Source organism: Pagrus pagrus, assembly GCF_965226575.1.
Source record: "Pagrus pagrus genome assembly, chromosome: 7".
NCBI lineage: Eukaryota > Metazoa > Chordata > Actinopteri > Spariformes > Sparidae > Pagrus > Pagrus pagrus.
The window spans coordinates 18,067,200-18,090,570 of NC_140191.1; the positions used below are offsets into that span (position 1 = coordinate 18,067,200).

At 41.8% G+C, this 23,371-nt stretch overlaps 3 protein-coding genes across 7 annotated transcripts; all 3 read left to right on the forward strand.

The window, feature by feature from the left end:
• Positions 1-486: 486 nt before the first annotated feature.
• Positions 487-4,257, forward strand: LOC311260641 (uncharacterized protein). 2 transcript variants are annotated; one of them, XM_084358717.1, is made up of 4 exons: positions 487-581; positions 864-1,587; positions 1,931-2,356; positions 2,462-4,257. In XM_084358717.1, the coding sequence occupies exons 2-4, from the start codon at positions 1,332-1,334 to the stop codon at positions 3,340-3,342; spliced, it is 1,563 nt and encodes a 520-aa protein (XP_084214843.1). In that variant the 5' UTR covers positions 487-581; positions 864-1,331; the 3' UTR covers positions 3,343-4,257. The 2 variants fall into 2 exon arrangements, with proteins under 2 accessions (XP_084214843.1, XP_084214844.1); XM_084358718.1 differs by having other exon boundaries at positions 487-1,587.
• Positions 4,258-4,559: 302 nt separating this feature from the next.
• Positions 4,560-10,266, forward strand: LOC311260629 (uncharacterized protein). 2 transcript variants are annotated; one of them, XM_084358701.1, is made up of 3 exons: positions 4,560-4,972; positions 5,245-8,420; positions 8,583-10,266. In XM_084358701.1, the coding sequence occupies exons 1-3, from the start codon at positions 4,582-4,584 to the stop codon at positions 8,781-8,783; spliced, it is 3,768 nt and encodes a 1,255-aa protein (XP_084214827.1). In that variant the 5' UTR covers positions 4,560-4,581; the 3' UTR covers positions 8,784-10,266. The 2 variants fall into 2 exon arrangements, with proteins under 2 accessions (XP_084214827.1, XP_084214826.1); XM_084358700.1 differs by having other exon boundaries at positions 5,245-10,266.
• A 1,795-nt stretch (positions 10,267-12,061) lies between these two features.
• On the forward strand, positions 12,062-22,769 carry LOC311259375 (uncharacterized protein). Of its 3 annotated transcripts, XM_084356504.1 has the most exons (3): positions 12,062-12,454; positions 14,555-16,120; positions 20,983-22,769. In XM_084356504.1, the coding sequence occupies exons 1-3, from the start codon at positions 12,337-12,339 to the stop codon at positions 22,293-22,295; spliced, it is 2,997 nt and encodes a 998-aa protein (XP_084212630.1). In that variant the 5' UTR covers positions 12,062-12,336; the 3' UTR covers positions 22,296-22,769. The 3 variants fall into 3 exon arrangements, with proteins under 3 accessions (XP_084212630.1, XP_084212631.1, XP_084212629.1); XM_084356505.1 differs by lacking the exon at positions 14,555-16,120; XM_084356503.1 differs by lacking the exon at positions 20,983-22,769 and having other exon boundaries at positions 14,555-18,952.
• Positions 22,770-23,371: the final 602 nt, after the last annotated feature.

Consider the following 23,371-nt stretch of genomic DNA (forward strand, 5'->3'; position numbering starts at 1 on the left):
AGTTGTTTTTTTCAGTGAAAATAATTATAGTGATGCAAAAATGTCCATCCCTACTAACTGTGAATCTATCGCAATTGCAATATATGTAAAATAATAATAATAATAATAATAAAAATAAAACAATCGCAATAGCCTTTGATTTTTTATTTTTTTATTTTTTTATTTTTACCATGCTCTGCAGCCCTTTAATTATTAATACTATTATTCAATAGTTAGGAAACAAGTTAGCCTTAAAATCCTCTATTTGATAGGACTGGGGAAGATAAACCTTGTTGTTATTTGTAATTTGTATGATTCATTAAATAAAGAAAATAAACAAATACAAACTAATATGATAAATAATCAGGTCACAAAGACTCTGTTTACTGTTACTGTTTACAATCTGAGGACCTACAGGACCTGTAAAATAAACACACATACATTTGCTCAACATTTCCAAACTTTGATTGGTCCTGAACATGCCCCCCTCGGTGACGTCAACAGTACGCGACGCTCTCCGGTTTGTGTATCGGCTGCTGAGCTAACAGCTGCACCAATTGTGTTTTGGTTTTGTTTTGCCTCCCATGTGCTGTTATCATGAGGTAAGACATACAACAGCGTCAGCTTTCTCAACATGTCTGCTCAGCTGTCGCTGCTCGCCGCTTTACCTGAGACGGCGCTAGCCTGTTAGCTTCCAGCTAGCTCCATTGCAAGATCAGCACCTAATGTATGCGGAATGCGCAACCAGTGCGGATGTGGTGCAGAAAAAAATGCGCATCGATGCGACAGAATAGAGCAGTCAACATCACTGAGAAAGACCAACATAACCATCTTAACATGCTACATAGTTGTAAGCAGTGTTATGTTTTGTTGTTGTATTTCAGCTCTGAAGGAGATTCTCTGCCTGGATGATGCATCTCACTGTAGAGCAGCTGGACGTGTAGATGTAGCTCTGTTCCAGGTGTTTCTACACAGTGTGTGTATGTTTTCAATAACATATGAATTAAAATGATAGAAAAGGATTAAGAGGCTGCAGAAGTCTGTGGACTTCATGCTCTAATCAGACAATATGATTGTACCTCTCACCAAGCTGCAGCAATGACATGATTCATCTGAACAACAGTGTTAAGACAGTATTCAAGGATACTCTTACTCTATATTTCCTATGTAATCACCCTTCAGTGTGTGTGGCAGCTGTGCCCAAAGCAGATTCATAATTATCTGATCCAGTAAACTGAAGAATGTCTTTAGCAGTAGGTTCAGTTAAACCTTGAGTTGGTGTTAATGGGGCAGCAGCTGCCGGTATCAGAATTGGCCCGCCAGTCAGTTCTGCTGTAAATCAGCTGTGACCCATGACTGAGTACTACGAGGAGGGGGGGCTGCTGTACGAGCAATCACCTCCCATGCACATCAAAGTGGAGTCTCCGGAGGGACCCTTTGGAGGGGGAGCCTCAGAAAACGGCTTCCCCAGGGAGGATGAGGACTCGGAGGGAAGCTGTGACCAGAACAGTGGATTACCTGGCGGACTCCCCTTCAACGTGGTAGTTGTGCATCCTAACATCATGGCACCCGGCATGTCCTCAGACGACCTCTTGTCCATTGAACAAAGTAAGCATTATTGAGATTAAGTTTATTTGCATGTGTAAAAAAAACGTGTGGACAGAATTATTTGATAAAATAATTTCACCATCAGCGTACCAAAGCACAGCCAGGGCATTTCGTTTTGCTAAGAGAACATATTGCTTCAATATAATCCACTCAAGGCAGAGACTGTAATGTAAAATTGAGATAAATGTTACTCATAATGCTCTGTGCCTTGCCAGAAGTAGTTACAGCTGAATATGCTTTGGCACCATTAAAGCACATTTCTCTTCCTCACACAGTATATTTAGCTTCACTTGATACTTTTTACTTTCCCTTTTTGGCTCTCTTCTCACCTCTGTCTCTACAGACAGAGCTATGTCAGCCGCACTGGCTGCTGGTGGCGCCGGAAAAAGAAAGAGTCGTTTCAGCGGAGCAGAGCTGGAGGTGTTGGTGTCAGAAGTCACCCGGTGTGAAGGAGAGCTCTTCGGTCCTGCGGGGAGGCTCCGGCGGCGGGAGAGGGAGCGTATCTGGGCGGGAATCCTTGAGAGAGTCAACGCTGTGTCCAGAGTTCCACGCACCCTTCGAGAGGTGAAGAAGCGGTGGGACGATTTGAAGAGACGCAACGGAGGCAGGCTAGCAGATGCTCGCCACCGCAGCTGTTACCTGCCGTCCAGCAGAGGGGCCTCGATGCTTGGGCGTCCTTCTCAGACAAGCCCCAGACTTCAACAAGCCAGGCAAAAGCAAAGCACGAGACCAAAGCCCAGTTTCACATGCTTCCCTGACTCTGATCCAGGTAAAAAGAAAAAGGCCTTATTACTTTGATGCTTTACTCTCTAGAGTCCATAGATGCAACTAATACCCGTTTGTGTCCACTTACAATACTTCCTTACATGTGTAGGTGTGGAAGGATCAGAGAGAGATGGTTTGGAGAAAGATGAGGATAATCCAGAGCGTGAGAGAGACATCGGAGATCCTGAGTGCGAACCTGAGAACAGCATGGAGGACAAATTGGGATTAGGACTGGGTCTGGGCATAGGACCACCCCCTCCGTCAGAGCGATGGCTGCCTCCTTCCCCGCTCTACAGCGCTCCTTTCCTCAATGGCAGCCCTCAGCCCAGCAGTCCTCAGCCGTCACTTGGAGCACAACAGGGTCCTCTTGAAGCCCCTCTGCGCAGCTCCTGGCTTGAAGATGAGCTTCGAGGGTTAGGCGAAGCGGCAATTCAACTGGGAAATCGGGTAGAAAAGAGTCTGCGGGAGTTTAGCGATGGTTTCAGACAGGACATGAGAACACTTGTCGCATCACAAGAGACATTAGCAGTCAGTCTACAACAAAACAACGTCCTCTTGCAAAGGCTTTTAGGGGTGCTTGAGGCGCAGCAACAACCGCAGCCACAGCAACATCGTGTACAACAAGCACACCAATCACAAACATCTCAACAGCACTTACAGCCACAGCCAGCTCAGCAGCAGCAGCAGCAGCTACAACATATAGAACCACAGCAGCAGCAGCAACAGCAGAGGATCGAAGCACCACTGCAAACACAACTCCACCATCAGCAGCAGCCACATGCAGTACAACAGCAGCAAACACAAATACAGCAGCAGCCACCGGTCACCCAGCAGTTAAATAATCAGTCAGCTGTGGCGGTGGTACCTGCACCATCGTCCCCTGACGTACACAAGACTTTTCCCTCTGATCCACCCACAGACACAAATGGAAGTGTGCAGAAGCCACGGCGAGGACGAGCTGTCGATCACAGGCGCAGAAGACGGCGCTGAGGAGAAAGTACTTAGAAACTCAAAGTACACATTGTGCATATTTGATGTTTCAAAATGTGACAAGAAATAATGCTCTTTTTCTATTGACAGTATTTCTGTAAACATAAATTGAGTCATTTGGAGTTTTATTCCCCACTCCAAATCAGTAATCAACCTAGCACTTAAGTTTGTCTTCAGAGAGGACTGACATGGATATGAAATCAGAAACATGAGATAATAGGGTGGCCTTAACATAAGCTTGGTTCCTCAGACATACATTCATACTGTTGTGCTTAAAGACTTGAAAAACACTTGCTCCTTGGAGTGACAACTTCTCTCATGAGACTTTTAATACCCGGACAACAACATACTGTAGGTGCTGATGTTTAATATGCATGTCACAGTACATGCTTTGCAGCAGAGCTGTTCATGATGCTCTTACTAGTTCAGTGCTGTCTCAACTCTCCTGATACACTAACTACATTGTCATAAAGTACTTGTAATCTGCAGTTGTTACCATATATTGTAGTTTTACAGCTATAGTAATTACATGCGAATGTATGCTAGTGCTTTTTAACAGTTTCATGGTACATACTTTCCAGCTTTGGTTGGACAATAAAGTTGTTCTGTTCAGTGTGTTTTGAGACAAAAATGTTACATTTTAAAGAATTGACAGGACATTTTACATCACAGTAGGCTTCAGACTTTAACCTGTATGTTTCTGGTGGAATTTTAAAGCATACATGAGTATGTAGGGGCTATTTATTCTAATCTTGCATGCAGTATGATGGATGTGTTTGTAGATAGTTGCAAAGAAACAGCATATGGCCATCATCTACGTAGTTTTGCACAACTTATATTTTGTAGATAGCTACTGTTCCGATGAAATGTAACTAAACTTTAATAAAAGTCAGACATGGACTGCAAATAAATCCAGCTGATCACTTGTGGATTTGTCACAGGGCAAAAAAAAGAGTTAATGTAATATTAATGGTTCTGTTGAAAAGTTTATTTGTGTTCAGTTAATTAAGTTGTGAAGAGAGTGTGTGGTGCGTACAACAACAAAATCGCACTAGTGGAAGCAGATCAGGAATTTTTAATTTAAGGCTCCAGATGATCTTTTCTGAAAGTATGAAATACAGCTGGTTGTCAGTAATGCGGGTTTTATTTTGAAAGTTTCGACCGGATATATCATTCCTTGTTCAGTGCTGGCTAGCATGATCCTTGTGTGTTCTGGACAAGGGGGTGCATGGGGGAAACATGGCCGCCGTAGACCCATCGGAGTCTCCGAAACGACAGAAATCCCCTGCGGAGGAGGTGGAAACATCTGGGGAGAAGAAAGAGGCGGAGGAGTCGGGATGCAGCTTAAATCAGAAAGATGAAACAACACCCAATAAAACCGCGGAGAGCCCCGACTGTGAGCGGAGAGCCGATGCTGGCAACGACGGCGGTTGTATTGCCAGCCATTCCGAGGTTAGTGTCGAGTCCGGTGCTGGAACCGACAAAACGACATGCAATTCACCGGACGACCTAACATCGGCTGAAAAAATGGCCGAGGCTCCTGGGAGCGAGCAGCGGGCTTTCGACTGGTCCGAAACTGAAGACGACGACGAAGAGGCGAAAACACACGAGCAGGAAAATGACAAGTGTGGTATGCTAACGTTGTTAATGTATTTTACAGTTAGCTTTAGCCTATGGGCTAACCTGAGCTGTAGCTCTCACTACCGGTCCAGTACACACTGTAAACTCTGCTAACGTTAATTACCATAACAAAATCAAGCTAGCATCCTGCACTGTAGATTGTGGTCTGTACTTAAAGTGAGCACCTGTGTGACCTGCATTCTGGTAGAGATGTTTGTTTGTTTGTTGATTGTTGATTTTTTGTTTGTTAAGTTGTTATTATGATCTGCTCTTCTCTTGCAGACGACAGTGATGTTACAAAGAGTGCTGAGAAGGTGCAGCAGGCTGTTGATAACATTACAGCTGCAGCAGAGGAGACTCACGAGGAGGAAAACTCACATTCAGAAAAGAAGAGCACAGAGAGGGAGCAGGCTGAGGAGCCAGTGGGTGAAGAGGACGTGGTCGAAGATGATGAAGTCAAAGAGCAGGATGCTGATATGACAGTGAAGCCAAAAAAGTGCCGTTTGGTGTGCAAGGAGTGCGGGAAGACCTTCAACCGCCGCGAGACGTTCAACCTTCACCGGCACTTTCACGCACACGAGGATGAGCTCACGCCCCTCACCTGTAAAGAATGCGGCCTTACTTTTCAGCACCGCAGCAGCCTCATTAAACACAGAAATGAACATAAAGAGAAGGAGGAGCAACTCCTTACTCCAAAGAAGGAGATTGAAACACCGGAGGATGGTCGTTTTCAATGTGCTGAATGTGAGACGATCTTCTCCACAGTGGATAAGCTGAGGGACCACAACTGCTCCAATGCAGTAGATAAGCCTTACCACTGCCCCCTGTGCCGCCAAGAGTTCCAGTTTAAGGTGTCTGTCACTAAGCACATGATGCACCACTCCCAGGAGAGCAGCTTCACATGCCAAGAATGCAGTCAGACTTTCCCAAACACCATGGCTCTGCACTTCCACCAGCGATGTCACACCGCCCTGAAGCCCTACAAATGCCCAGAGTGCGGCATGGTTTTCAAACACTACTCCGTCATGGAGGATCACCGCCGCAAGCACACGGACAGCACACGCTCTCACCTGTGCAACATCTGTGGTAAGACCTTCAAGTATAGCAGCCTCCTCCATCAGCATCAGTACCTGCACACCGGTCAGAAGCCCTTCCGCTGCCCTGAATGTGGTAAAAAATTTGCCTTCGCCCAGAACATGAAGGCACACTGCCGCCAGCACAGACTGCGTGAAACCAACTCATCAGCTGAGCAGCTCAGCAAGCAGGCCCCCCAGGCCGCACAAGAGGAAGTCAGGGAGCCAGTAAAAGAGAACACACACCAGAGCGAGGATCCGAAACGCACATTCAAATGCCCACTTTGTCCCCAGACCTACTGGGCACCAGCTAACCTGAGAGCCCACATGCTTATTCATGAGGCCGAGTATGAGATGAATGACAGACCAGCCAAACCCCCTGGTGAGATCAACAAGAACTGGGAGAAAGGACACTGTTGTCCCCACTGCCCATGTGTTTATCGCGATGAATCCAGTTTAAATATACATCTGTTGAGTGTCCACAAGTCTGTAGCACAATATCTAGAAAAGGTGACAGCAGCACCGGCACTGGCACCGGCACCGCCACCTAAAACACAATTCACTCCGTTAAACACTGATAATGTGCAGGGGAAATGGAAAAGTGATAGCTTGAGTGTGAAGTCATACAAGTGTTCTGAGTGTGGAAAAACTTTCCGCCACCGCTCAGTGTTAGAGCTGCATATGCGCATACATTCCAAGGACAAGCCTTACCAGTGCAAAGTGTGTGGCAAGGGCTTTAGATTCAGTAGCTATTTACAACAGCATCTCATCATACATACAGGCAAGAAGCCATACAAATGCCCCGACTGTGGGAAGGACTTTGCCTTCCTGCAGAACATGAGAACACATCAAAAGCTGCATCAGGAAAAACCGTTCCGCTGCACCAGCTGCCGTAAAGGCTACAGCGATGAAACCCAACTGCAGCACCATATGTTATCACACAATGGTGACAAGCCTCATAAGTGCGACCTGTGTGATAAGAGCTTTGGTTTAGCGTATCTGCTCCGTGATCACATGAACACACACACAGGAGAGAGACCTCATCGCTGCGATGAGTGTAACAAAACCTTTTCCTGGTTTAGCAGCCTGCTAGTGCACCAGAAGATCCACGCTCGCAAGCGACAGAGTTTCAGCCAGTATAATTCTTTCCCGATGGGTGCTAGGATGAGAGGCAGGGGTAGTCGGGGGAGGAGAGGGGGAAGGCCCATGTGGGGCTTTTCGAGACTGTTAGGAAGCTCAGGGATGGTTAGCTCTCAGCCGTCTCCGTATCCAGTTTCTGCACTGAGAGATGCTGAGTTGCACAGAAGGGCAATCCAGTCACAGTCTTCCATGCTCTCATCCCGCATGGATTTACAAGGCAGGCAGCAGAAGGAGCCGTGGCTGGCTGAGCTACACCCTCAACCAGTGCAGTGGAAGGTGGATGGTGGAGAGGTAATGCCTGTCCCATCGTCACAGCAGACACTGTTTGACAGCCCACCACAGCCAGGTCTACAGCAGCAACATCTGAGAAGTCCAAGTTGGGCAGACAGCCCTTCGATAACTCAGTCAGGTTCCACATCTGCTCAGAATTCAGATTCATCACACATGAAAGAGAGTGTCAACTCCCACCTGGCAGCTGTGCCAAAAAAATCCAGCCCATCATCAGTGAGCGAGATGGAGCAGCTCAGGCTGCTCAAGCCTGTCACTTGGAGTAGTGCACCCACATCCACCGTGCTAGCTTCCACAAGCTCCCTGCATGATTTCTGTATTCCATCCTACGGAGATGGAGCAGCTCTGTGGAGTATCAGACCTGCTCTACCAGCAAATTCAAGGGGCTCTCCTAATAAGCTCGGTCAGGAGCTGCAGATGCCAAGATGGCCAGGTGCCCCAGTGTCAACTCAAAAGGAGCCATCCACACACTCTAAGAAAGAGGACACTAGAGGGTGGGACCTGAGTAATCCTCAAGTTATACCGTCGACTGTTAGCCAGCCAGAGAAGCCATGGAACGGCTGTGATCTGCAAAAGCAGTGGGCTTCAGGCTTAGCAGGTGCATCCACCTCGGCTCAAATAGACCAAAGCAGTGCTATGCCAATTTCAACTCCTGTTTCTCATGGGGTAGGTAGCACCTTGTGGGACATACAGACACCAGGAATCCCAAAGACTATGAACTCTCCTGAGAAATTAGTAAATAATCAAGATTTTCAGCTGCAGCAGAAGCAGGTGTCATCTGGCTGGGTCACTCAGACATCGACACAGAAGGTTCCTATCTCCATTCAATACGAGCCGCATCGTTTTGGCCAGGGGATGGGGACGCCAGTATGGGGCTTCCAAAATACCGTGGGTCCTCAAACGCTGCTCACCGGGCAACTCAAACCAGGGAATGGACAGGAGCTGCAGCAACCAATGGTAACAGGCACTCAAATAATCATAAATCAGCCTTCTCCTTTTTTCTCACCTCCACTTGCTCCGCTCCCTCCTCTTGCTTTGCCAGGCCCTCACCCTCTTCACTCTGTCGCAGTTGGTGCACTCTCAAGACCTCCACACCCAAATATTTTTTTCACACCACAGGCAGTCATGAGCGAGAGGCCACACATGCCACAGACCCTGCCCCTACCTCAGCTTGCCCCACGGACAGAACCTCACAAACTTGGACCCCGTTTGCCTTTTGCTCCAGAACGACTTCTCCAGTGCATGATATGCGGGTGCTCTCTTCCTCGGGAGCTGGATCTACAAATGCATTACTTGCAACATGCACAAGGAGAGATTTGACATTTCTACACTAGCAACAAGACTTAGTTATGTTTGTTATAATTTTTTCTTCCGGTGGAACCTCATTTATTTGACCCTCAGGTGTGCAGTTTGACAGTTGAGTGGGCATTAGAAATAAAAAGATAAAAGTGAAACTTGATTTAGTATGCACATTTTAAATCTTTCAGCTCCAAATGAGACTGTTACAGAGGATGTATAGATGTGCCATTAAATAACTTTCGTTGTCTTTTTAAATGCATTTAAGTTATCCAAATACTTAACTTGTTTAAACAACTTCTGAGGAGTGCAGATTAATGAGGTTCTGTGGCCTACATTTCATTTATTGCCAATTACCTTTTAGATTTAGATAATATTAGTACTTTTATAGTTCTGTTCATATGTCCTGAACCATTTGAACTGTGTTTCTCCATGTACAGTATACTGTGTGCCTTTTATGAGTACAGTCTGCATGTCTGCTGTCTTGGTATTCTAGGCCTAGTTTGTGCTTAAGGTAGACTCAACAATGTGACCTCACTCCCAAAACACAGAGCAACTCTTTCTAAGATACTGTAAAGAAATGTAAGGTTTTGCTTTTGAGGAGAGGAGGGGCGGGTTGTTGTTTCCAGTGTATGCTCTGACACATGTAATCTGTCAGAGCATACATGTGACTACACACATTTTAAACCCCGTTAGGAAGCATTTGTATTCACAGGGCCATCAACTCGGTCCGAATATCTCATTACAGAGTCAACATCATACAAATTTTGTCAAAGCGAAAGTATTTGTAAACAAAATGTGACAGTTACATGTAAAGGTCATTTCATAGTGAGAGTTTTCTGTAAATTTAACTCTTGCATAATTATTGGGAAGGGTGAAAGTAGTGTCATAACACAACTATTGATGATACTGTCGTCAAATAGTAAATTTTGTAATAAATTAAGCTGGGAGTTATGCTCCAAACAGTCCAGTCAAGTGTCATGACTGATATACTTAATAATAAGATTTTAAACTGATTCTGGGTGGCACTAATTATCACCAACTGTAAGCTGATGTGTGCCACGTGACGTGCATCTCGTACCAGAATAACTATTTCAGATTGGAATGTACCCGTATTTATGAAATTATGTCCACTCTTGAGTACAATTTAATGTATTTTCTGTGAATACTGAATGATTTCATTCCATAACTGTAGATTTAGCTAAGTGAAGAATTTCATCTCCTCCGTTATGATAATGGGCATTTAAGTAGCTATGGTGGCCCTATACTGTAAGTGACTGAAAACCTTCATTACTGCTGTAAAATATACACACAGTCCATTTGTATGAAAAAAACAAACAAAACAAACAACAAAAAACTGTCCCTGTTTGTCTTTAACATTCATTGTCTTAAGATTCAAAAACACATGTGCCCTTCTACCTCTATCCACTGTTTTAGCATGGAAAGAAATAGAAATTTCCCATGATGTCTACATATTGGATTAAATAAAACTTGCCTTTGATTATAATGATGTCTCCTATTGTACTTGTTGGGTATATCTTAATAAGGGTTTAGAATTTGTCTGGAAAATTAAAAGCATTAAAAGCAAGTATGCATCAGGATCGATGACGGAAGAAAATATGATTAATAATTCAGCATTTTTTCTGTGAATATTTGCCTGGGGAAGAACACAAATGCTCTGCTTAGAGGCACTTTCATTAATCTGGTAAATTGGTACTGAAATCCTCCATTTAAAATCCTACTTATTGACAACATGAGCAATTTTTAGAACACTCAATATAACGTGCTGTATCGTAGTATAGTGTTGTTAAAAGTACTCAAAAGTCACACTTGAGTAAAAGTAAATATGTGGTGTTAGAATAATACTTTGGTAAAAGTGAACGTGAAATTCAAGTGGAAAAGAGTAAATCCTGCACACACACTTATCACCTCTGCATTGATTTGTTAAAAATGGGTCAATGTTTCGATCACAAAGACGTTTCTCCATAGGTGATAAGTGTGTGAGGGAATTACTCTTTGTCATAGGAAATTGGTTTTTGGGGGGATTTGATTCCCAGCACCACAAATGTGATAAGACAAGTCGTGTGCATGTTGCCTTAGACTTATAAAGTGAAAGTCACCCATACAAATACTTGAGTACAAGTCTTTAGGATATTAAATGTACTTAAGTGTCAAAAGTACAAGAAAAAACAGAATTATACTTATATTTACATGTGAATGTACTGTATTCTGTGGGTTGACAGATTATCGACCTGGTTGATTAATAGACCTGACATAGCATTTTTCAGATTATCAGAGGTGTTTTTATCTGATTGTTGAATATATATATATATATATATATATGAAATAAGAATTAATTATAAAATGTTCTACCTTGGTTTGGCAGTGTATAATCTGCAAAATAACTGGTAACTGGAGTTCTAAAATTAATGAACAGTTCACTATTTGCCCTCAAAATGTAGAGTGTAAGTATAAAGTAGCAGAAATGTACCTCAAAATTGCACTTGAGCACAGTATTTGAGTAAATGTATTTGGTTAAATTCCATCACTGCTGTATCAACTCCGTGTATTTCATACTAGTAAAAAAACTAAATGGTCCTCACTGTTAGAAACAGATTAAATGTCAATGTTAAATTCCTTTCTGCATCTTATTTATTTACCAACCAACTCAAATGTCCCACAAGAAGTGGCAGTCAACATAACTCATAAATGCTCAGTGTTGGTGTGGGGACAGATAACACTGGTCTATGATATTAATAGGTTAATAATTTCCAAACAAATGAAATCGAACAGTAAAATAAAAAGGTTTCCAAAAAACAAGGTCAAAACAAAATAATGAAAAATGATGGAACAAACAGCCTATACAACATGTTCAATAGTTATTCTCAAGATGTTTGACAAGGAGTATAAACTCATTAAATCCTACCCCTTTATGTAGTAGACGTAGTAGTAATAATCACAATAATCATAATAAAAGTAATAATAATCTTTATTTAGATAGCACCTTTTTGTAACAAGGTTACAGAGTACTTTTACAAATAAAATACTATACAGATAAGTTCAAAGACAATCAAAACAATGAACAAAATAAAATACAGATAAAGTTCAGTTAAAAAGCATTATCTGAATAGACAGATATAAATTCACATGTAATACATTCATACATATACATTAAAGTTAGAATCTCAGCCTGTTACTGTACTTGTAATGTTTACACTGCTGCAGTCTGACTGCTCCTCATCGTCAGTGTCGCCTGAAGGAAACACAACACACGAAGAAGAATCACTTCCGCCCATGGACGCACCGCCGCGCGCACATCGCAGGTGTGTGTATGTGTGTGAGAGGGAGCTAGCTGTGCTGCTCATCATCACTCGCATTGCTAAAAACATTACAAAATGCTGCTTGTTTATGTGGTAACGGACTAGGTTAGCATACTCTATTATTTGATTCCTTCTCACCCGGCTCTGTGCGGAGCGACTTCGGTTAAGAAAATACATTTTTATGACAGCGCTGGCGCTGTTAAGCTAACGAGCGCTAGCTAGAGTAAGCTAGCACTGCCAAACAGAGCCACGCCAAGATGGACGAAGCTGCTGCTTCCGCGGCGGTCGCAGAGGACGGAGCTGAAAAGAGAGCCCACGATGGGAATGAAGCATCTGAAAACAACGTCGGTTCATCGACTGAAGACACCGCTGATGGTGAGTATCCAGTTGCTGTCATTTAAACGTTTGCATAACTAACAATGCATCAGCTATATGTTCAGGATTAACGCCAGTGACCTCTTAGACCAACTTCAGCGTAGGGACATGAAATAACATCAATATTGCGCCAAATGCACAACGATTACAGTCCATGTCTGTATGTCCATGTCTGGTCTTTTAGCTATTTCATGTTCATGTTTTTTTGCTCAGTGCTGTTCATTGAACAAATGCAGCCCTACACAAGGCTGACTCAACCATATGGTAATAGGCTTAAAAGTTAATGGTATAGATATATCGGCTTTGATCTAACATGACTGTATTTAAGAATGATATAAGGAGTCCATTGTGAGCAGTATACCTAAAATAGTGGTTTAGAAGAAGTTATTACTTCTGAAGTCCTGTTGAACGATTTTATTATGAGGCCAGGCCATGCTGAGAAACCAGAGAAATAAAAAGGTGCCCTTCATTTGCTAGTATTTTATGAGCCACAGAATATTTGGTGAGTTAAAGCACAGTCTTACTATAATACAGAGCTAAATATGATGCACATCACACAGAATAGACGTGGGACAAAAATTGTAATGCATGGTTATCCAGTGTTATCCAGATAACCATCAAAATATTCTTAAAATGCACTAAAACATATTGTAATCACTTTTACATTACATTTTGCGAGGAAACATGTTTTTTGCTGCATCACAGATAGGACAAAACAATTCATCTTAAATAAGAAACACATCAAATTTTACTTGTTTTTGTGGGGGATACAATGTGCAAGTCATGCCTTAAACCACAGTGACAGACTTGGGCAATTCAAAATTATTCAGAAAACCTACATAGGACTGTAAATCAGTGAGCTAGACAGCTTTTTCAAGTCATTCATGTGTTTGGATATTCATGATAATCTCGATTCACGATAATCCCGACAATAAGAATTGAACACGATCAATTTATTGTTATTGTTGTTTATTCGATTCGCGATAAAAAAAACACAAAAGCACAGTCTTACTCTCTGATACAGAGAGTATAATGCACAGAATACAGAAGTTTTATTATACGTTTACTAACATTTGTGTGGGTTGCTGCTCAGTAGTAGAGCATATTTGCTTCACATGTACAGCATCTCCACTTTTGACTCAACCTTGGACAACGACCAGTTGTTAAGTACACTGACCTAAATGATGAAGGCAGGGGAGGCAGTAATGTTTGTTTGTCCTTGGCATAGCAGTGCAGAAACAAAAAAGCAGTCATCGTTGTTGAAAGGAGTGCTAAAGGTTTTTGGCATCTATTTCTGTCGTCAGGCACAGACAACTATTTTAACAGCTTGCACTCCAAACATATTATTGACTTACCTTTCAGTGTCAAAAACATGACTGCCATGCGCCACATGAGGGCAGCATCAGAATATCTTGAATCTTGTTGCTTCATCCTCTACTTGTGTGTGTGATACCAGACTTAAGGTCCAACCTTTCTAGATGCGTGCTGGTCATCACCTGGCAATAAAATACAGCTTTAATCGGCATGCATAGGTATGGTTGCTTGAACTAGATGTTTGAGCTATTAACAGTACTTTACAGATCAACTTTTATCAACAAAAAGACAATTGAAATAATTTTATATTTTTAAAATGGAATCAATTTGGATATAATAATCGAATCTGTTGTTGTCACAACATGGTCATTAATATTTGATGTAATTCTGTATCCTTTTAAATTACAAATGGAGTAGTGCCATTACATTTGATTGCGATAGTACAGTCTATTAGTAACATTTGCGCATTTGAAAATACAACATGTTCTGCAGCAATCCTGTTGAATCACTGGATGATTGAACCTGACAGAGGTCATTCGGCTTAAGCACTTTTTCAGCCCCTCTGTAATTTAATGACATAGTGTATTTTGAGTATTTTGTTCTTTATGGCTAATGTTGTATTTCCAGATCCAAATGTGTGTGGCTGTACTGTAAACTCTATTGACCTTTGAAATAAAGACATGATGTGCACCTGTGTTTTTGTGAATTTTTTTTTTCTTTTTCTGACTTTCTTTCTCTGGAAACAGGAGTGGCTTTGACCTCCTATTTTCCCCTTTCTATTTCTAGGGGTTGGGGTTTTCTGCTGTCAAGATTGTGGAGAAGCCTTCAGAGAGGAGGCTGCCTACATGGAGCATCGCCATCAGCACTCACAAGAAAGGGTGTTTTTAGATGACCAGTTGGATGGTTTAAAGGATGCAGAAACGGACAGTGACACAGCTCATTTCTGTACTTTATGTTCACTCTCATTTGTTGAACAAAGTGAGTTCCACTCGCACATGGAGAAGAACCACGGGCAATCCTCCCAAAAGGAGTTGGCTAATCCTGGGACAACAAAGCAGCACACCTATGAATGTCCAGACTGTGGGAAATGTTACGGTGTGATCGGACACTTTCTCAACCACCAGCGCTCACACAGACAAGCCTCCAAATCAGTTTTTCATGACCTTGAACATTTGAAAAAGAAGTCATTTCAATGTGAGGCTTGTGGACGGAATTATTCTCGCGCTTCAGCTCTCGATGCACATCGTCGTTGTCATGAGGGAAAACTAGTTAAATCACGAAACAGGGGTTCAGGAAATGCATGTCACTCTGAGGAGTCAATAGTTGAAGCCAAGCCCAGTGAAAACCCAGCAGATAATACTCCTGAAAAACTTTTTAAGTGTGCATGTGGTAAAGCTTTTACTGCCATGATGCGACTTAAAACACATCAGCGATTTAGCCGTAACAGTCAGTGCACTCCAGCAGAAGTAATTGAAAAACCAAAGAAAACCTCCAGTGATTTTTACTGTAGTGAGTGTAACAAGGCTTTCAGTGGCCATATTGCCCTCTTCAACCATCAGCGATGGCATGCTAATCAAGCAAGTGATGCAGCAAAAAGGTTCCCATGTGAGGAATGTGGAAAAGTATTTATGACTCTAACATTTTACTACAGGCATCAGCGTTTGGTGCACAGTGATGAGACCCCGGCAAAGTCGTTTCTTCATCAAGTGTGTCAGCTACAGAAGAAGGCATTTGAATGTAAGGATTGTGGGCTCAAGTTTTCCAGGGCTTCAGCACTCCAGTCACATCAACTTCACCATACAGATGTTTTCAGAGAAACAGAGAAGGAAGCCCAAATGCGCACCTCTCTGCTGCCTCAACAGGAAACTTCAGTAAGCGAAACAAAAGAGACGGAGCAGATTCAAGTGGAATCTGTAAATCTTCTTCCTCCCAGTACAACTGAAGAAGACTCGCATGTAAATGACACTGATGACGACATGGAGAGTTATGAACCTGGGGACTTTAATGTACAGGTGATCAGTGCAAGTGAATCTGAGGACGAGCCTGTCCAAGACTTGAATCCTGATCTTGAGCTGCTCTGTGAATCCGATCAGGAAGTAAGAGATGACAATGACACTGGAGTTTCCCCTGGTGGCGCTGGTACTATTTCAAAACCAGAGATGGATTTAAAAATTGTACAAATTGACTTTGAGGTAGCTGACGCGCAGTGTGCACCGATAGAGAGGGAAGCCGAGAATACAACAGAGGAAAGATTTGATTGTCCCGAGTGTTACCGTTGGTTTTCTAGTGCTTCATCACTGCGTGTTCACAGAATGTGGCATGGCATTCATAAGAGGAGACAACAGACTCAAGGTCAGTCAGAGGCAGTTTACACATGTGACACACGTGAGCACGAAGCCAGTACTTATGCAGCACACGAGCAACACAAGAGTGAAAACACAAGCGATGATGTGGTAAACGAGGCAGATGGATTAGAGAAGAAAATTTTGACATGCAATGAGTGTGGTAAATCCTTCTCACGTTTGTCTGCTTTAGTCTGTCATCAGTTGCATCATCCCAAAAAAAAGCAATTCCAGTGCCCAGATTGCATGATGTCTTATTCGCATGCAGCTACCTTGTTTAACCATATAAAAATCTGCTCTGCACAAAAGAAAGAGAATATTTCCGTTGCTAAGAAAGAATACAATCCAAAGAAAACCCTTCTAGGCCCAAAGATTTATCATTGTGAACAGTGTGGGAAGGGTTTCTGGTCTCTCGGAGCTTACTCCCACCACAAGCAAAGTCAGACTCAATGTGCAGATTTGATGCTAAGAAAAGGGGTCACAGGATCTGTCAATGGACATCAACGCTCCAGTATTAAGGTTGCATGTCCAGTGTGTGGTAGAAAGTTCCGACACAAGGGCATTATGGCAATGCACAAGCGAAAACATGAAAATGGAAATCATAAATGTGAACTGTGCAACAGGTCGTTCCGTCTTTTTTCCAGCCTCCTCAGACACCAGGTCGTGCATAGTGACCAGTTGCTCCCACCGCCCGTTAAGTCTTTTCAACATCAGGTTGAGCAGTTGAAAAAGAACACGTACAGCTGCCCCGACTGCGGCAAGCTGTTTTCACGGGCCAAAGCGCTTCAGTTTCACATGAAAAGCCACGGGTACGAGACTGGGCACTCAACATCATCACCAAGATCTTCTGTCAAGCTGGAGGATCTCCAATGTGCAACATGCCTCGCACATTTCAACAGCAAGGCCTCTTTGAGGGCTCATCAAAAACTTTGCCGCAAAAAAGACCCTCAAGCAGTCGATTGTAAGACAGAACCCTCTGAAAATTCTGATACACTGATATCACACGAGGATAGTATGGATGTCAGTACACAAGAAAGCTCTGAGCAAATAACAGTCAATGCTGAAGTAAATGAAACAGACATCAGGGAGCTAAAGATGGAAAATCCAATGAGTGTCGACAATTTAGAAAACCCAAGTAGAACTGATTTGAAATACAAATGCAAAAAGTGTGACAGAAGCTTTTCAGTGGTCGGAGCTTTGAATTTTCATAAAAGAATTCATGCTGAGGGTTACAAATCTGTAACAAAAGCAAAATTGTCCATGTCTGTAATGCTTAAGAAACCCAAACAGGAAGAGTCAACTAAAGGACTGTTTCACTGCTCAGATTGTGGGAGGCGGTTCATTTCCAACTCAGCTCTCGGCTCCCATAAAAGATGGCATAAAGAAAAGAAGTTTTCACGCTCCTTGCTAAAAGATGAGGATTCGCTGTCTCTTAGCCACAAGACAGAGGGCGGGCCTTTTCAGTGCCACAAATGCAGCAAACAGTTTTTTAACCTTTGTGTTCTCCAGCGCCACCAGACTTTTAATCCTCAGTGCCAAACCAAAACTGAGCCAGATTCAAACAAAAGTGTGGAGAGCAACAGCACACAGAGTTCACATATTTCAGAGTTTTCATGTCCACTGTGTCACAAAACATTTGTGCAAGGTTCACTTCTGGCTGCTCACTATGAAAATCAGCACAGTGGCACTTTGGAAGCTGCAGATCATCATGGAGACGGGCTCGCCTCGGTTGATCCAGCCGCACAACAGGTTGAAGTCAACTTCAGTGGGAGAGAGTCCATTTCAAAGACACTGAAGCCGAAAGCTCACCAGTGTCCCCTCTGCTCTATGACCTTTGCCAAAGCAAGAGGTCTGCGTGCCCACAAATGGCAGGCCCACTCGAAGAGGACTAAAGGCAAAAATCGGCTGCCTTTGGGTGCTAAAAAGGAGTCAATTGCCTCAAGCAGTGAAGTAAAAAAGACAGCAGATTCACCGGGTGTACTCAGCACTGCAGTGATGAAAAATATCCCTGATGGCAGAGGAAAGAAGAATATCAGTTCAGACCCCCCGCCTGTGAAATCTGTCACATGCCTTGACTGCGGGGAGCAGTTCAGTTCTGCAGGTGCCCTCCTCGACCATAAGAAAGTATGCCTGGGGGTTATGAAGTCTAAACAGGAGCCCCAGACTCCTGAAACCATGGCTGAGGTTTCCCCGCCTCTTAGCCGTCTGTTGGAGCATACAGCTAAATGCCTCTTCAAGTGTGATAAGTGTGGGAAAGCTTTCCAAACAGAGGAACAATTAGGAACCCACAAGACCAAGGCGAAGAGCCGGCCTTATTGTTGCGCCCTGTGCTGCCACGGCTTTTGGACTGAGATTCAGCTGCAGCAGCACCTCGCCTGGCACGACGAAGTCCGATGTCGTCTTCCCACTGAGCTTCGCTACAGGCTCAGTGCTGCAATGCCCTCAAAGCCTCTAAAACCCAATGTTGCCTCTGCCGACAGCAGAGGGAAGTCCTTTCCATCCTCCATGAACGAACCTGTGCTCAACCCAGACATCCAGTCACAAAGTAGCCATAAGTGCCAACATTGTGGCAAAGCCTTTCTTTCGCCATCTGCATTACAAAAACATGAAACTCAGCACTGTAACAATGACTCGTATCATTGCTCTATTTGCCCTCGGACCTTCAGTGAAATACAGGACCTTATCGATCATCACCAGGAATGTATCGGTGATTTCAGAAATGCAGAGTGATGCCCCTGCTGCTGTCTCATCAGGAGATACTAATGGCCTTACATGCCTTGAATGTGGAACTACTTTTTGTCAAGAAGAAACTGATTTGCACCAGCACTACAGTATATGAAACATGCCAGTGGAGTGTATTATACTAAACAACCTGAAAAGGATTAAAAATGAAGACACTGTAGATTGTAGATTTTGTTTGTTAGTTTTGCTTTTGTTTTTATAGAGGGAACTACTTAAATGTGTTGAGCTAAAACAGTCCTTGTTAGACTTTTGTTTAGGCTAAGTGTAAAAGTGCTTTCCCTATTTGGTTCTATATTATTTGAGATCCTTTATATATTTTTTTCTTTTGTTATGTTCCTATTCTCAGGCTTTCCTTTACACTGGATTAGAATATGTACAAACGATGGAGAAAAAACACTTTAGATGACACAAATGTATGGTTTTGCTTTGTTCTCGTTTTGAATAGACCTATCAATTGAGCCTTCCTGATCTCTTTGGTGATCGCAAGTTGAAATATATATCTAGGTATATGACAAAAGCTCAGAAACATTTATGCATGTTTGTCCTCATGCATTTAAACATTCACTGAAAAATGAGAAGTGCTGCTGACACTATTTTTGAGAGGACATTAAAATAATTCTGCACAAGAAGTATATACAATTATGCTGGTCGTTCAATTTTGCTTGGACTCAGCAAGGTCCTATTTGCAGAAAAGCTATATCAAAGTTATGAATGTACACTGTTTATTTCAAGTCCTGCTGTTAACCTTTACAACCAGCTAATACCATAAAAAAATGTTCACTATCAAATACTTGTATTTACGTACAATTCGCTCTGCATTAATTGATGTATAAGCTCCCATGTTCTTTCCTTTTCAGTGTTTCTAAGCTGTTAAAGGTTATATTTACTACTTAAGCTAAAGTAGGTTTATGTTGATGTAAGATAGTTGTTAGTTTACTCTACCACTTATGCAGTGGGAAAAAGTATTTGTTTTGTACAAGAGGTGGTACTTTGCTAGATTAATTTATGAAAATCTTTTTTTTTCTTTCCTCTAGATGACCAATAAACCTTTTTGACTACTTGTTTAACTTGCTGTTTCTGTAACGATGAAGAAAAGCTTCTCTAAAACGTTAAAAATAAACTGATCAACTTTTGTGTGAATTATTGAGTTGTGTCATTAATTCAGCCTCAGTTTCATTGATCTGTGTGTGTCATCACTCTGATTCTGTTTCTTCTGGCTTGCATCTTCTGACGAATTAGTACTGGTCGTGTATTTGGTTATTATCAGGGCATGTTGATTGAAGCAGAATTGCATTTAAAAACTAAGTTTGACCCTAAATGTAATTTTTTGATTGAAATCTTCATGGAAAATATTTTGTGCAACCAGAATAGTAATATTCAGACTTTTATATTGTGTTACATTTTAATCAAATTTATACATTTTATTTATAATTTATTAAATAAAATTGCTGAATTATTGTAACAAGATTTAAGCCAAATTATTCATTTTTCCACCTACTATTGTGTTCTCATCATTAATAATCATAAAAGTCATCCGTTTCCTTCTTTTAAGATTAAAAATGTTAATTTTGTTATTGCTTTTAGACACTTTTTCTTAATTTAAAATAAATATGTAAGCATTGTGCTTTCTATCAAATCCAACCCACAGAGCTGTCGCAGTAACAGTATTGTATGAGAGGTACACGTCAGCTTCCATGGATAATTTTCTTGCTTCCTAGACATGATCAAACAGACTATACAGAAATGTTTTAGTCTGCAATTCTGAGATTTAAATAATTTAATGAATGACACAGTTGTAATTGTCCCCCATCTGTGAACGAAGAGAAGAGCCACGACTCAATCTTGTAAGTTTCACCTGCTGCAATTAAACATTTGTTGCATTATCAGTAATGACCAGGATTTTTTTTTTTTTTTTTTTAAATCTGTAACCAGACTGCACAATTTTAGCTGGAACATCATATAGATTCATTTTTAAAATCAGAAGATTCCCAATTTCCCCTCAGGATTAATAAAGTTATCTATCTATCTAGATATCTGCTAGTTTGTTTCTGTATAATAACAAAAATTATGTTAATTGTTAATATTTTTAATCTTAAAAAATCTAAACTTTTCCCTTTTCTTCTTTTGTAGTCAATGAGTCCAGCCATGCGTGCAAGGATTGTGGACTGAAATTTACAAACCGTGAAGTCTTTGAGACTCACCTGCACCAGCATGCCCTGGACGAGGACGAGGAGGAGGAGGAGGAGGAGGAGGAGGAGGAAGAAGAAGCACAGTTGGAAGACAACAGGAATCCTGAAGCAGAGCTGGACTGCTGGGGCGGAGACGATGGAGATGAAGACACGGGTGGTGATGCAGAAGACGACTGTGACGAGAGCAGTTCAATGCAAACGACTCCCTCAGGCTCTGTACAAGATGTTGGAGTTGGCTCAGTGAAGAAACTTCCGAGGGGCTATGCTTGCTCGATCTGCGGTAAGGTTTATACATACATGGTTTCATTCAAAAAACACCAACTAACGCATGAAAACCAGTCGTCCACAACAAAAAGTCAGGGTGAGCAGAATCTGCATAAATATGAGTGCCCACACTGCGGAATGAAGTTTATCAGGTCAGCACGGCTGCGAGGTCACATGAGAGTTCACATGCCGCCATCAGTCCAATCCAAGGCTGATAAATCTAAACCTCCCAGATGTGATCAGTGTAACAGAGACTTCACTTCTACACAGTCATGGCAGGTTCACGTTGAGCTCCATAAACGGAATCCATTTTGGTGTTTAAGTTGTGCCAGAGGCTTCAATGATGAAATATCACTGGATAAACACCTGCAGAGTCACATTGAGAAGCCACTTATATGTAATGTCTGCCACAAGGGCTTCCAGGTGGCCAAACAGCTTATTAATCACTACAAGTCCCACATTGGCGCAAAACCTTACCAGTGCAACCTCTATGGGAAGAGCTTTACTTTTGCTGGAAATCTAATGACACACCGACAAAGGCATCACAGAGTTTCTGTTGGATCCAGCGGGAAGCAAGCTTTTAAAAGTGTTGAAGTGAAGACAGAAATGGATACAAACATGCTGGGAGAGGAAGAACGCATGGAGAAAAGTGAAACTCAAAAGCCATGCGAGGATGCTGAGATTGAGGATTATACTGACTCTGATGAGTCGGACTGCGGAGAACCTGGGCATCACCTCGGGCCTTCAGACCCGCCTGGCTCGGCTCGATCTCATCCAACTGATGAGTCGAAATCAAGAACAGTAGAGCCACGGGCAGGACAGGAGCTGAACAAGAGTGTGTCGCAGGAGAGACACATGCACAGAGAGCATAAGTATTGGGAATGGGAGTGTTGTGAATGTGATATGGGATTTGATGAAGTAGAGAAGCTGCGTTCACATTATATAAAACATGCTACAGGGGAGCTGCCTATGCCACTGCATAATTTTTAGGGTTGATAGCTTACAGAAACATTTATTATCTCACTCTGGTGACCACAACAATGACTCTCTGTGCAGCTGATACACATCGGGACAGTCAATAGCTTTTATCCTTTTTATTTTTACGTTTCTTACTCTTAAGGATGGAATGTTTAGGGATAAGAAACAAAGGCAGGCAATTATTGTTGATGACTCTATGTGTATACTGTGCTTAGACTGTTTGCTGACTGTTACTGTTACACTACATCAAGGACAAATATTCATGACATTGATTATGTACAAGTATCTACAAGCCTCAACGGTTCATGCCTGATGCTATGAGATTATACTACAGGTTTTTAATGTGTATTTGTGATGTATGAACTGACGTGAAAACTAGTTGCAAAACATTGTTGTGAACCGAATGGAAAAAAAATGTGGAGAAAATGCAAAAATGAAATAAAAATTCTGACCTCTACTTGTGGAACTGAATAAAATGAAATTAATTCAAAATGTTTGTAGTGTTTGTCTTTATGTGCATGGGGGAGATAATGTTTTATAGACTTCTTACACAATGCAGTGTATGTACTGATGACTCTAATCTGAGTTGTGATTGGAATAATGTCAAGCTAAAAGTCTGAATTCAGATTTGCTATTAGGCACTGCCTTTTTCTAGCATGCTTTACCAATGTTACTTATTCGGAGAGTTTATTGAAACATTTATATAAGAATTATATTTTTTTATTTTTTTAACATGTTCTTCAAATCAATATAAACTAACTTTTTAATGTTATACCTTTTTAAAACTACCACCTGTGGCAAACTAAAATGAAAACAGACAAGATCTGAACATTTCATTAAATAACTAATGAACAACTCCATGCTTAAAAAAACAAACAAGTAAAACTAAACTAGAAATTATATCAAAACAAACAAAAAAAAGCCTTTTGAAAAACTTTTCTTTCTTTGAAGAATGTGTTAAATGTTTATGTTCTAACTTGCTTGTCATTGACAGTCATATTAGGAGCTGAAGCATAATTAAGATATAATAACAGATTTGAAAGTGGTTATACTTCATATTTAATAATGAATGACAGTCATAGTAAGAG

What these genes read in the sequence shown, in the direction of transcription:
- LOC311259375 (XM_084356503.1), top strand. Translation starts at nt 12,337, where the DNA reads ATGGACGAAGCTGCTGCTTCCGCGGCGGTCGCAGAGGACGGAGCTGAA. An exon ending in GACTGAAGACACCGCTGATG is followed by an intron (nt 12,455 to 14,554) that starts GTGAGTATCCAG and finishes TTCTATTTCTAG; the next exon opens with GGGTTGGGGTTTTCTGCTGT.
- LOC311260641 (XM_084358718.1), top strand. Translation starts at nt 1,332, where the DNA reads ATGACTGAGTACTACGAGGAGGGGGGGCTGCTGTACGAGCAATCACCT. An exon ending in CCTCTTGTCCATTGAACAAA is followed by an intron (nt 1,588 to 1,930) that starts GTAAGCATTATT and finishes CTGTCTCTACAG; the next exon opens with ACAGAGCTATGTCAGCCGCA. An exon ending in CTTCCCTGACTCTGATCCAG is followed by an intron (nt 2,357 to 2,461) that starts GTAAAAAGAAAA and finishes TTACATGTGTAG; the next exon opens with GTGTGGAAGGATCAGAGAGA.
- LOC311260629 (XM_084358700.1), top strand. Translation starts at nt 4,582, where the DNA reads ATGGCCGCCGTAGACCCATCGGAGTCTCCGAAACGACAGAAATCCCCT. An exon ending in GCAGGAAAATGACAAGTGTG is followed by an intron (nt 4,973 to 5,244) that starts GTATGCTAACGT and finishes CTTCTCTTGCAG; the next exon opens with ACGACAGTGATGTTACAAAG.